Here is a 12,534-nt window from a genome sequence, read left to right as displayed (position 1 = left end):
ACAAAGGATAAACAGGCTGAGAAAGAAATTAGGGAAACGACACCCTTCTCAATAGTCACAAATAATATAAAATACCTTGGCATGGCTCTAACTAAGGAAGTGAAAGATCTGTATGATAAGAACTTCAAGTCTCTAAAGAAAGAAATTAAGGAAGATCTCAGAAGATGGAAAGATCTCCAATGCTCATGGATTGGCAGGAACAATATAGTAAAAATGGCTATCTTGCCACAAGCAATCTACAGATTTAATGCAATCCCCATCAAAATTCCAACTCAATTCTTCAACGAATTAGAAAGGGCAATCACCAAATTTATCTGGAATAACAAAAAAACAAAGCTATCAAAAACTCTTCTCCAGGATAAAAGAACCTCTGAAGGAATCACCATGCCTGACCTAAAGCTTTACTACAGAGCAATTGTGATAAAAACTGCATAGTACTGGTATAGCGATAGACAAGTAGACCAATACAATAGAATTGAAGACCCAGAAATGAACCCACACACCTATGGTCACTTGATCTTTGACAAGGGAGCTAAAACCATCCAGTGGAAAAAAGACAGCATTTTCAACAAATGGTCCTGGCACAATGTGAATTGATCCTTTCCTATCTCCTTGTACTAAGGTCAAATCTAAGTGGATTAAGGAACTCCACATAAAACCAGAGACACTGAAACTTATAGAGGAGAAAGTGGGGAAAAGCCTCGAAGATATGGGCACAGGGGAAAAATTCCTGAATAGAACAGCAATGGCTTGTGCTGTAAAATTAAGAATTGACAGATGGGCCCTCATAAAATTGCAAAGCAAGGCAAAAGACACCATCAATAAGACAAAAGGTCACCAACATATTGGGAAAGGATCTTTACCTATCCTAAATCAGATAGGGGTATATATATATATATATATATATATATATATATATAGAACTCAAGAAGGTGGACTCCAGAAAATCAAATAACCCCATTAAAAAAATGGGGCTCAGAGATAAACAAAGAATTCTCACCTGATGAATACTGAATGACTGAGAAGCACCTAAAAAAATGTTCAGCATCCTTAATCATCTGGGAAATGAAAATTAAAACAACCCTGAGATTCCACCTCATACCAGTCAGAATGGCTAAGATCAAAAATTCAGGTGACAGCAGATGCTGGCAAGGATGTGGAGAAAGAGGAACACTCTTCCATTTTTGGTGGGATTGCAAACTCGTACACCCACTCTGGAAATCACTCTCGTTGTTCCTCAGAAATTGGACATAGTACTACTGGAGGATCCAGCAATACGTCTCCTGGGCATATATCCAGAAGATGTTCCAACTAGTAAGAAAGACACATGCTCCACTATGTTCATAGCACCCTTATTTATAATAGCCAGAAGCTGGAAAGAACCCAGATGCCCCTCAACAGAGGAATGGATACAGAAAATGTGGTACATTTACACAATGGAGTACTACTCAGCTATTAAAAAGAATGAATTTATGAAATTCCTAGGCAAATGGATGGACCTGGAGAGCATCATCCTGAGTGAGGTAACTCAATCACAAAAGAACTCACATGATATGTACTCACTGATAAGTTGATATTAGCTCAGAAACTTAGAATACCCAAGATATAAGATACAATTTGTGAAACAAAGGAAGCTCGGGAAGAAAGAAGACCAAGGTGTGGATACTTTGCCCCTTCTTGGAATTGGGACAAGGCACCCATGGAAGGAGCTACAGAGACAGAGTTTGGAGCTGAGATGAAAGGATGGACCATCTAGAGGCTGCCATACCTGGGGATCCATCCCATAATCAGCCTCCAAACGCTGACACCATTGCATACACTAGCAAGATTTTGCTGAAAGGACCCTGATATAGCTGTCTCTTGTGAGACTATGCCGGGGCCTAGCAAACACATAAGTGGATGCTCACAGTCAGCTATTGGATGGATCACAGGGCCCCCATTGGAGGATCTGGAGGAAGTACCCAGGGAGCTGGGGGGATCTGCAATCCTATGGTGGAACAACAATATGAACTAACCAGTACTCTCCCTCCTGCCCCCCAGAGCTTTTGTCCCTAGCTGCATATTATCAGAAGATGGCCTGTTTGGCCATCAGTGGAAAGAGAGGCCCATTAGTCGTGCCGACTTTACATGCCTCAGTACAGGGGAACGCTAGGGCCAAGAGGTGGGAGTGGGTGGGTGGGGAAGTTGGTGTGGGAGGGTGTGGGGTACTTTTGGGATAGCATTGGAAATGTAAATGAAGTAAATACTCAATAATAATAATAATAATAATAATAATAATAATAATAATAATAATAATAAAAAGATTCAAAATCCAGGCTCCCATAATCCACATTTCTCTCAATACTTTTGTCTTCCAGTCCCTCAAAGAACAGCCCATTAAACCCTGAGCACTCAGTAGCTTTGCCAGCCAAAAGCTCCAAATTATTACACAGCCCTCTCTTAAACATGGTCAAGTGTGACACATCAATAACCCGACTCTCTGGTAACTATTTCTGACCTCGTTTGTTCCTGTGGTACTCTAGTAGAACATGACATAAACCAAGTTGGTGGAGGGGAGATGGGTTTATTTACCTTACAGGTTATAGTCCAACACTGAAAAAAGTCAGGACAGGAAACATGAAGCAAAAATTAAAGCATAGACCATGAAGGAATTAGTGTTCAGCCCCGGCTTTCCGTAGCTTGCTCAGCTTGCATTCTTACATAGCCAAAGACAACATCCCCAGGTGTGATGACGCCCACAGTGGGCTAGGCTCTACCACATTAATCATTAAACACAGACCAAACTGATGTACACAATTCAATCCCTCAATAGAGGCTCCTTCATGCCAAGTGATTGTATTTGTGTCAAGCTGACAACTAACCAGTACATCCATTTAATAGGGATCTAACAGGACAAGGTTTTGTCAGGTTAATGAAGTCACCACTACAGCTGACAAGATGATGCTTGTCATTTGTCTTCAAGACATGCAAGAACCCAGCAGGAAAGTATATTTCTAACCACTATGTCAGGGGAGAACTAACAGCTAGATGATTAAAGATGTTCACATGGGGAATTATATAATGGCTTTGAATTTCAAAGCTGTTAAAAGACAAGCAATTTAAGATTTCAGAAAAAAATATTCAGATTCTGTAAGCTTTGAAAATTAATGGGGTATGTTGTATGTCAACTTCAAACAAAATATACTCTTGAAAACAGTCAAGAAACAAACTACATTAATTAGTATTTTATAGGCTACTTAGCATTTGCCAAGTAAAGATCAAGGAAATTATTAGAGGAAATTTTTCTAAACTATATCTATCAGAATTTTATTTTACTTGTGTTGTGAGTAAATTGCTTATTTGGGATAGTTAGTTTGTCATCCATTCTTAATTTATAACCTTAAAATATGCATCTAGAGGAAAATAAGCATCCCATCCTTTCTACTGTTCTGGAAGAACAAATTCTACAAAGTTTCAGTGTATTTCTAATTGAATAGAAACTACTAAGCAGCATTTTAAATGAAATGAAGACAAAGCATAATCACCATAAAGACCTCCAAGCTAAATTACTGCATGTCAGCTGTGAAGCTCTGTGTGTGGTCTCCACAAGAATGATGAAAAAGAAGCTGTCTATGGGGCTTCTACTGTGATGATGAAACACCATGACGTCAAGCAACTTGAGGAGAAAAGGGTTTATTTCACTTACACTTCACATCTCAGTCAATGGCAAATCAGGAAAAGGAACCTGGACACAAGAGCTGATGCAGAGACCATGGAGGGATGCTGTTTATGGCTTGCTCCTTGTGGCTTGCTCAGCCTGCTTTCTCAAAGAACCCAGGACCACCAGCCCAGAGTGGCACCAACCTCAGTGGGCTAAGTTCTCCCACACCAGTCACTAACTAAGAAAATGTACCATAGACTTGCCTACAGGCCAATCTGATGGGAGCACTTTCATAATTGTGGTTCCTCTTCCCAAATAATTCTAGCTGTGTCAACCTGACATAAAACTAGCCAGGACAAGAGCAAATAGAATATTAGAAGACATTAGAAGAATAACCAAGAAGAATAACCAATAGCCCAGACAAGATAATAAAACACAAAATGATACTGTTTCATATCCTACAAATCAAGGACAATTCCATGCAATCATGTCAACTTCTGAATAAATGTAAAACCTTTTATCTAGCGTTTTTACAAGAACACCAAGAAGCATGGTCCAATGAAAGTAGAAAAGCTCAGACTTTCTAGATTATAAATTTACTGCAGAAGATGAAGAACATAAAGCTTGAGGCCAAACAACAAAATCATCTACAAATATGCTTTTGTTTAATGGGGAAAAAAATGTAAAGAGAGAATTATTTCACCATTTAAAGGCCTAAAAATGTAAAGAGAGAATTATTTCACCATTTAAAGGCCTAAAAATATGGCTTGCCACCAAGCCAGACCCTGAATCATGGTGGAAGGTGAGAACTGATTCTGGTCAGGTGTCTTCTGTCCTCTACATATGCACCAGGGTACATTCTCTCTCTCTCTCTCTCTCTCTCTCTCTCTCTCTCTCTCTCTCTCTCTCTCCCTCTCCCTCTCTCTCTCTCTCTCACACACACACACACACACACACACACACACACACACACACACTAATAAACATATGCTCATAGTAGAAGAGAGAGCTCAGCACGTAAAGGTACATTGGCTAAGCAACCTGAGTTCCATTCCTGTGTCCCATTTGGTGGAAAGTAAGGACTTCTGCAAGTTGTGCTCTGACTTTCACACATGTGTACCAGCACACATATGTAATAAAACAATATTCACAGTTCTATAGATTCATGAAGAAATGGCTCATTCAACAGGAAGAGAAATAAGAAGCATGACGGTTTAGATTACTTTTCTCCTACTCTTACCACTCACTATGCTGGTTTCAAACTGAAAAGAAAACATAGGATCTTTTGTCAAGAGCCTTAATGAAGAAATACCTACATCAGGCTGGCCTTTGGGTGTTGAGGCCTGCCCCACCAGCACAGCTGTAGACATTTTGTCCCATGCCTACCAGCTATCTCATATTGTTGCTGTATTATGCCTACTAGACATTGACACAGAAAAATAACTTGATTCAGAGCAGGGTTATGCTGACCACATAGCCTGTTATGTTCTGTGAGTTATGAAGTTTGTTAATCTTAAGAAATTCCACAACCACAAGCTTCACTTAGGACCCATCAAGTTAAAGATCAATAAAAACTTTTATTCTAAAATGGCTTGAGTCCGGGCTGACCGACCATTCAGCAGAGCTTCCTGCACTGGCATATAATAAGCTCATTGTGTTTTTTGAGGTGTTAGCCTTTATAAGCTGGCCCTGAGAAATGTTTGGCACACAGCTTTCAGCTCCCAAGTCTGCAGCTGTCAGTCTTATGGTGTGTGTTCAATAAACCATCTCTGTCTGACTGACATCAGTGTTTGTATGGTTTGTGGAGAGGCTCCAGAACCCCAACAGTGGGACTATCTGTAGGGGACTGCCTTGTTTCCTAATTGCAGGAGGAAGACTCAGCACATTGGGGGCAGCACCATCCCTTAGACAGAGGTCTGAACAGCATGAGAAAGCTATCTGTGTGGGACCAATAGGCAAGGGAGTGAGTATTCTCTTTGCTCCTGACAGTGGGTGTGGTTTGACTTGTTGCTTGACTTTCTGCCTTGACAGTCCCCAAATAATGGGCTATAATTTAGAACTGACAGCCAAACAAACCCTTTTCTCCTCCAAGTGGCTTTTGTCAGGATATTTTATCACAGAAACATACATAAAACTAAAACAACTACCTTCATCAGAACGTCAGTGCCTACCTGAAACAGACATGTAAGATCCACCCTGTTTCTGGGCTTTGTGGCCCACACTTTTAATCCCAGCACTTGGGAGGTTTGTACAGGTGGATCTCTGTGAGTTGGAGGCCAGCCTGGTCTACAGAGTGGGTTCCAGGATAAGCACAGTACAACAGAGAAACCCTGTCTCTAAACAAAAAGCAAATAAACAACAACAACAAAAAGAAGACCCAAGATCCAGCCTGTTGCCTTTTCCTCTTAGGAGGAGAGTTATTTAACCCTCAACTGAGATCTCTGTCCCTCCATTGTACATCTCCCTCACAGTAAGTATGCCTGGTCTGTATGTGGTCTGTGGCCTAAGCTGACAGTGGAATACATAAACTATAGAAGGTTAACTGAAGAATAGTTCTGTCTCTGTAGCTATAAGTTAGTTGTCATCCATGATGAAGTAAGACTTTTCTTTGGTGGTATGGCTGATTTGGAGTCACCTATGCTGTTGTGCAACTTTTCATCCATGGAAAGCACAGAAAAGTCACAGATTTGCCAAGTTGGACTTTTGTAGGATTATACTTTGTTCTGCTGTTTATATCCTTTCTGGGGAAGCAGATGTCTGTTCATATCTCTTCAGCAAAAGTCCATGGAACATATGGTAAGAGACACTAATCTAGGTAATCAATCTCAGAATGAATGAGTCCCTCATACTCCATGTGGATTACAGTAATATATTCTACTTTCCTACTCCAAAACAATGTAGGTATCAGGAAAGGTTATGGCAATAAGAATACTTGAAACTGACGTAATTGTGGTATAGATAGTGTTGTCCAGGCCCATACTCTGAGCCACCATCTTCATGAGCTTAAAAGTGCCAGCTTAGAAAAGATCATCACAGCTGAGCTTGTTGACTGTTGACATCCAATCACTGAAGTAGGTACAAGGAGAAAAGAGGCATGTGATCCCTATCCAAGCATTTAACTCCAAATCTCAGCCAGCTAGTTCTATGAATTCTACCCTGATTGCAAATGGACTCAGAATATATAGGCTGGGAGGACTAGGAAGAGGCTCCATCTATGTGGCCAAGGGAGAGTCATCGTTCATGTTGGTGCAGACCTTCTAACATAGCTTCTTTAGGGCCACATATACCAGTCTGTAACCCCTCACCCACTGCTCTGTAGGTTAATCTAATAAACCCACGGGTTCCCCACAGTAAGCTTTCCTGGAGTATTTTAGTTTGTCATCAGGACTCTAGAAAGAGAGATAGACATTGTTCATGTCTCCTACAGAGAAGAAATTTTAGCAAGATAAAATTCCAAAATGATTCAACTCACCATTTATTTTAATGGTCTATATTAATAACAGAATTATGTTAATGAATTAATAAAATTAATGAAAATCATTTTAATTCTTTATAATTTGACAGATGTTAGTTCTTTATAATTGAGTAGTTTAAGTTAAACTCAAGCTGTACTTAAAAGAAAATCTAATTGTGGTAACTATTTAGTAAAAGTGAAGAATATTTATAAAGTGCCATTACCTACCAGCTAATCATGCCACAACGTGGGAAAGAAAACTTTACATCCTTGTGTCACTGCCTTCCATTTGTCTCCTAAAGCTGTAATTCCTGGCTTCTTTGAATGCGAATGAATGAGACGTTATACTTTTTGTCTTTTTGAAACATGGTTTTGCTGTGTAGCCCTGACAGTCCTAGAACTACCTCTGTAGACCTGGATGAACCAGAATGTAGAGTTCCACCTACCTCTGACTCCCAAGTGCTGGGATTAAAGGTGTGTACCAGCACACCTGACTGGGACATTATACTTTTAAAATTCCCTTTTGCCATAGAAATTCACACATCCAAAATTAAGGCTGACAACGGTATTCTTTAAATAATAAGTTATTTAGAACGATGAATATTTGTTAGCCTCGATATTCTTTGATAAAGAATATGGATCTTTATCAAAGAGACAACAAATCTAGAATACAAACTTGAATCTGAACAAACATTTTCAATTATTCCACACTTGATGATGTTACGACAGTTTCAGGATTTCAAAGGCTTGGACTGGGAAGGGAGAGGCCGATCTGAACTATAGAGACCATCCTAGGATGTAGCTTTACCTTTTCAAAGTACATTCTTCAGAAGAGGGTTCTGCAGTACTGTGCAAATTAATCCTTTAGAAGGATATGAGCATTTCAGCCCACGTGCTTTACCTTATCAGCCTGCCGCATGTAGCAGTAGAGAATTCCTCTCATACACTTTATGGCCGAGTGCTCCAGCTCATGGGTCCGTCCCTTGTCATCATCAATGCGCCTGGGTGAGAGAGATAACTCAGGAAACAAATTGGAATTGCATTTGAAAAGGGAGTAGAGCTTTTGATAATTAAGTATTTGACTAACTGGCTAATCCTCTGTTCTGGTGACATCTACCAATTCTGTCAGTGAAATTTCATCTTCCCCGCAGATATAAAATACTGCAATTAAAAGTCTCATGCTAAAGTTTGTATGGATTTTCCCTTGCTTTGCAGGAGAGTCAATTTTTGGGGAAGGGAGTTTTCTAAAATGATCTGGCTGAAATTTAAAGTTTATTTGTATATTAGAAAAAAAATCACGCACAATCATTTTAAATTCGCTGTTACAAAATGCAGACAACCTATCTCTTTATGATCTATAACTCCCAGTTGGATTCAAAAAAGCAAATATTAAATTTGGCACACAGTTCATTTGTTGTACTCTACATATTAGTCTTTAAAGATTCCCTCAAGTAGACACATACCCATCGAATGACATATATGGCATACTCTGCCATGAAGTGTCATAGGCTCAGGTTTTCATTTAAAAATGAATTGGTCATATTTTACCTCTCTTGCTTTAAAAAGATAACAGTTAAAATCTAACCATTAAACTAGATTAAGATATTTTTTCTAGGCCAAAAAAAAAAAAAAAAAGTCTTTTAATTATGAATTACCTTAAAAGGTAGATGAGATAACCAGAAATAACCACAGCTAAAACGTAAGTATGACACACATTCATTGTTTCGTTTACAGGAAGTGTCTGCAGATCATCACCACTTATTAAAAATGTATCCCATGCCTCACTAAATAAAGTATATGAAATTTTATTTCTGTAGACTTCATATACATAGGATGATGAATGTCAGAAAAAGTAAATTATTCAAGACTGTCACTCATTGAGCCTGTTTAATGTGGGCATTAAAGCGAACACATCATGCATTTGTCCTGACTCTCTTGACTTCCCTGAGATCTGTACGGATGATGTATGGAAGACGCGGCTCTCTCCTGAGGGCTTTGGGAAAGCCTGGTGCCTGACTTCCATCCCTCTGTTTCATATACTTTTTTTAAAAGCAATTTTCTGCCCCTTGGCTATTTCAAATGTGCAAAAAAGTTAAGGTAATACTGTAATGAATAACCATTTATTCTTTACCTAGATTCACCAATTATTAATATTATCTTGTTTTATATTCCAGAGCTAAGAATAATTTTTCTTCACAAGTTGAAGGCTACAAACTTCATGAGTATTTACCTGTTAGAAGTATCTCGAGAGAGAGAAAAAGGCCATTCTCTTAAATAACATAACTAATAATAACACTAATTATATTCCACACTTAAAAGAGTTGATGGTATGTTATGTAATATACAGTCTATACTCAAATATATCAAATGATCTCCAAAATATACTTTGTAGTGTTCTTTTAAAGCACTAATTCTATAAAACTCGTCCACGTGGAGTTAGCAGGAGAACAGACGGCAGCCCACCTGTATGCTAGCGCCAAGGCCCAGGCACCCGCAGCACAGTACAGACTCTCGTGCACTTTGGACTTCTCTTCTCCACCACATGTTTTAGTAGGAAAGAGACCGGTAGTTGGACTTTGATACATCAGCATCGTTGACTTGACTACAACCACAAAGAATGAGTGCACAGTCAGTCCTTTCTCTTGGTTTATTCATCCTATTCTTGAAAGTTTTATTATTTCTAAACTTAACTTTAGCATGAAATTTTTGAAGATGTTAAACTGCTTCATGTAACTCTAGCCCACTGCAAATCCATACTGCACAAAGTTGTCTTTATACATGCGAAGAAAGCCTCCAACTACTTAGAGCATTAAAAGTCTGGATTTATGCTGTTTAATGCTAACATATGATACTGATCTTATTAAGATAATCATACAAGGAGCAGAAAAGCTTAACCAAAAAATAGGACTATAATATTTTTGGTAAACTAGGTTAAATAGGAAACTTAAAGCAAATGTACAATAAATGGCTTTCTTTTAAGGCCAGTTCTTCTGGGTTTTGAAAATTAAGTGATCCACAAGTCAGGAAGAAAAAAGGAAGACCACAAACAGGCCAGAGCCCTGTACTGACAACTGCCATTTGCCAAAGGGAGTTCCCATACTTACTGAACTGTACAGGTTAGGAATATGTTTACATTTCAAAAGTAAAATTCCATTTTTATATAGCAAGGGTGGCAATGGGTAAATGAGTGTGGACATAGCATAGGTCTGAAATCAATGCTTTCCTCTCTGTGACATAGTCACATACCAGGAAAATTAATACACAACACTACATTGTTAGAGTTCCTACAGTATATTTTATTTCTGTCAGATTTTAGACAAACACTTTTCCTAAAATACATTCAATCAATACAATCTAGATTAAGATATAACATCTTCTTCTTTTCTTATCTTTTTTCATTTAAACAATGTAAAGGCATACATGTTAGTTATATATAATGGGTTCATTATGATATTTTGATGTATACACGTACTATATTTTTATCATGTTCAACATTACCTTCTCCCAACTAGCGTCCTTCTCCTTTATGTCTCCCTCACCCAGTCATTAAAGTTTCTTACAGGAATAAAGGTGAGGGTTTGCTTGTACGAGCCTCAGTACCTGACCAGACTGAAATGTCTCTCCTTCCCCTATCAACCAAGCACAAATCCTGAGGCAGGGGTGGGGTCTCACAAGGCCCACTGCATTCCATGTCAGGCTGTTAAATGTCCAATCTTATACAGCTCTTTTAAGTTCTAGAGTGCAATAGCTACGCTAGGCCTGGAAGGAAGTGTTCAGTTCTGCTCCCCACCGCTCCCTTTCTGCAGCTCTGACATTCTTAACACACTGTTGCTTTGTGCTTTGTTTGTTTCTTTCCTAAGACAAGGCCTTACTACATAGCTAGTCTGCGATTCACAATCTTTCTATCTCCATCTCCTAGATGCTGAGATCAGGTATGCCACACTACACTCAGTATTTTCAGACTGAACAAATATTCTCCACAACATTTCTTATCTTTCTCATGGTAAAGAATTGGCCCCCAACAGGGCAACAGTAACCACTGGCTATTTCTTTTAAAACTACAATTAGTCCTCTTCAGACTGTTATTACTATAAAGATAACAGCAAGTACAATAAAAGAGTACAGACCAAAATCCTGGTGGAAAATAAGCTGAAATAAAGCTTACATGAGATTGAAAAGACAAAAAAGAAAATCATATTTTGGGAGATGAATGAAATTGGATATTCTTTACCATAATAGGACAAGAAGAAGCAAGGTTACCAGAAAAACAAAACAAAACAAACAAACAAACAAAAAAACAATGGACAACGCAATTCATGGTCTGATAAAAAAGAAAGATTCCATTCATATATACCTCAAAGTTGCTTACTCACATTGGCCACATTGATCATAGATAAACATAACTTAAAATCAAACCAACCAACAACCAAACCCACTGGAGGAACTGATCCTGTTAGTGGGAGCAATAATCTGAGAGTGTATCTTTTGCTTCAGTGAGTTAGAAACTGACCATATGTAAACAATCAGGCTTACACTCATATGAAACATTTATTCATTAACCAAAACAAAAACATACTCAAGTTCTAGAGCCTATTAAAGTTGTTGTGGTGGTATACACCTTTAAGCCCAATACTCAAGAAGTAGAGACAGGAAGACTTCTGTCAGTTTGAGTCAACCTGGTCTGCATAGAGTTTCAGGACAGCCAGGACTACACAGAGATGCTGTCTGAAAATACCTAAATAAATAAATGAATAAATACAATATATTAATACTTAGGAAAGTTAAAATATTAAAAGATAGTGGTAACAAAATTATTCATGGGCCAGGTATGACCTGTGGATTCCCTTTAACAGTCCAGTATAAATACACAACTAGAATATTCAGGTACTTACACAGAGAAACTACCCCATCTTCAAATTATAGAATAATAACTCAACAAAACATGAAATATGACTATGGAACATTGAATACTAGTAATCGGTGCTTACCAATTCTGTAATAATGATCCAACTTATCCCATAGAGTTTCATTATCAGGTCTTGGAAGATTAATGCTTTTAAGAGGTTCATAAACTGAGCCTAAAAGAAAAAGGAAACTCATCAAATTAAGTCATTCTCACCCAGAAAAATGATGAAAATTTCTAAATAAGTGAAGATGCAATAACCAACAATGAAATTTTCAGTTTCATTTCTGAATGACCCTATTGATTCCTGGTCAAAATTTCAGTACGAGAAGAGCAGAAAAGATCTTAGCAATCATAGAAGAGCCCTAAATGCTGTCTTCCACCCACCAAGGTGCAGTGAATACAAGGTCTAACAACCCACTACTCTTAACGCTCTCGAGTGATCAGGAGCTCAACTACTTTCCAATGAGAAACAGATCTAAGTTCTTAAGTCTAGACCATGTTACTTATGCTAATACTTAGAAGGTGGAATGATCA

The 12,534-nt window shown here is 38.3% G+C and overlaps 1 protein-coding gene across 10 annotated transcripts in view; it reads right to left on the bottom strand.

Moving 5' to 3' along the window:
* The window catches only part of Phkb (phosphorylase kinase beta), a 223,399-nt gene that overhangs the window by 176,446 nt on the left and 34,419 nt on the right, over window positions 1-12,534 (bottom strand). For all 10 annotated transcript variants that reach the window (XR_001778385.2, XR_878767.3, XR_001778386.2 and 7 more), the window contains 3 exons: window positions 12,083-12,172; window positions 9,558-9,696; window positions 7,996-8,095 (listed from right to left, as the gene is read on the bottom strand). Coding sequence is in view for 7 of the 10 variants with exons in the window: in XM_006530531.4 (XP_006530594.1) it covers window positions 7,996-8,095; window positions 9,558-9,696; window positions 12,083-12,172 (329 nt within the window). In the remaining 3 variants the exon portion in view is untranslated. The remainder of the gene's footprint in view (window positions 1-7,995; window positions 8,096-9,557; window positions 9,697-12,082; window positions 12,173-12,534) is intronic.

This window comes from Mus musculus, chromosome 8 (genome assembly GCF_000001635.26).
Source record: "Mus musculus strain C57BL/6J chromosome 8, GRCm38.p6 C57BL/6J".
Taxonomy (NCBI): Eukaryota; Metazoa; Chordata; class Mammalia; order Rodentia; family Muridae; genus Mus; species Mus musculus.
The sequence above is the reverse complement of the archived record's forward strand: the minus strand, read 5'-3'. Positions and strand labels throughout refer to the sequence as shown.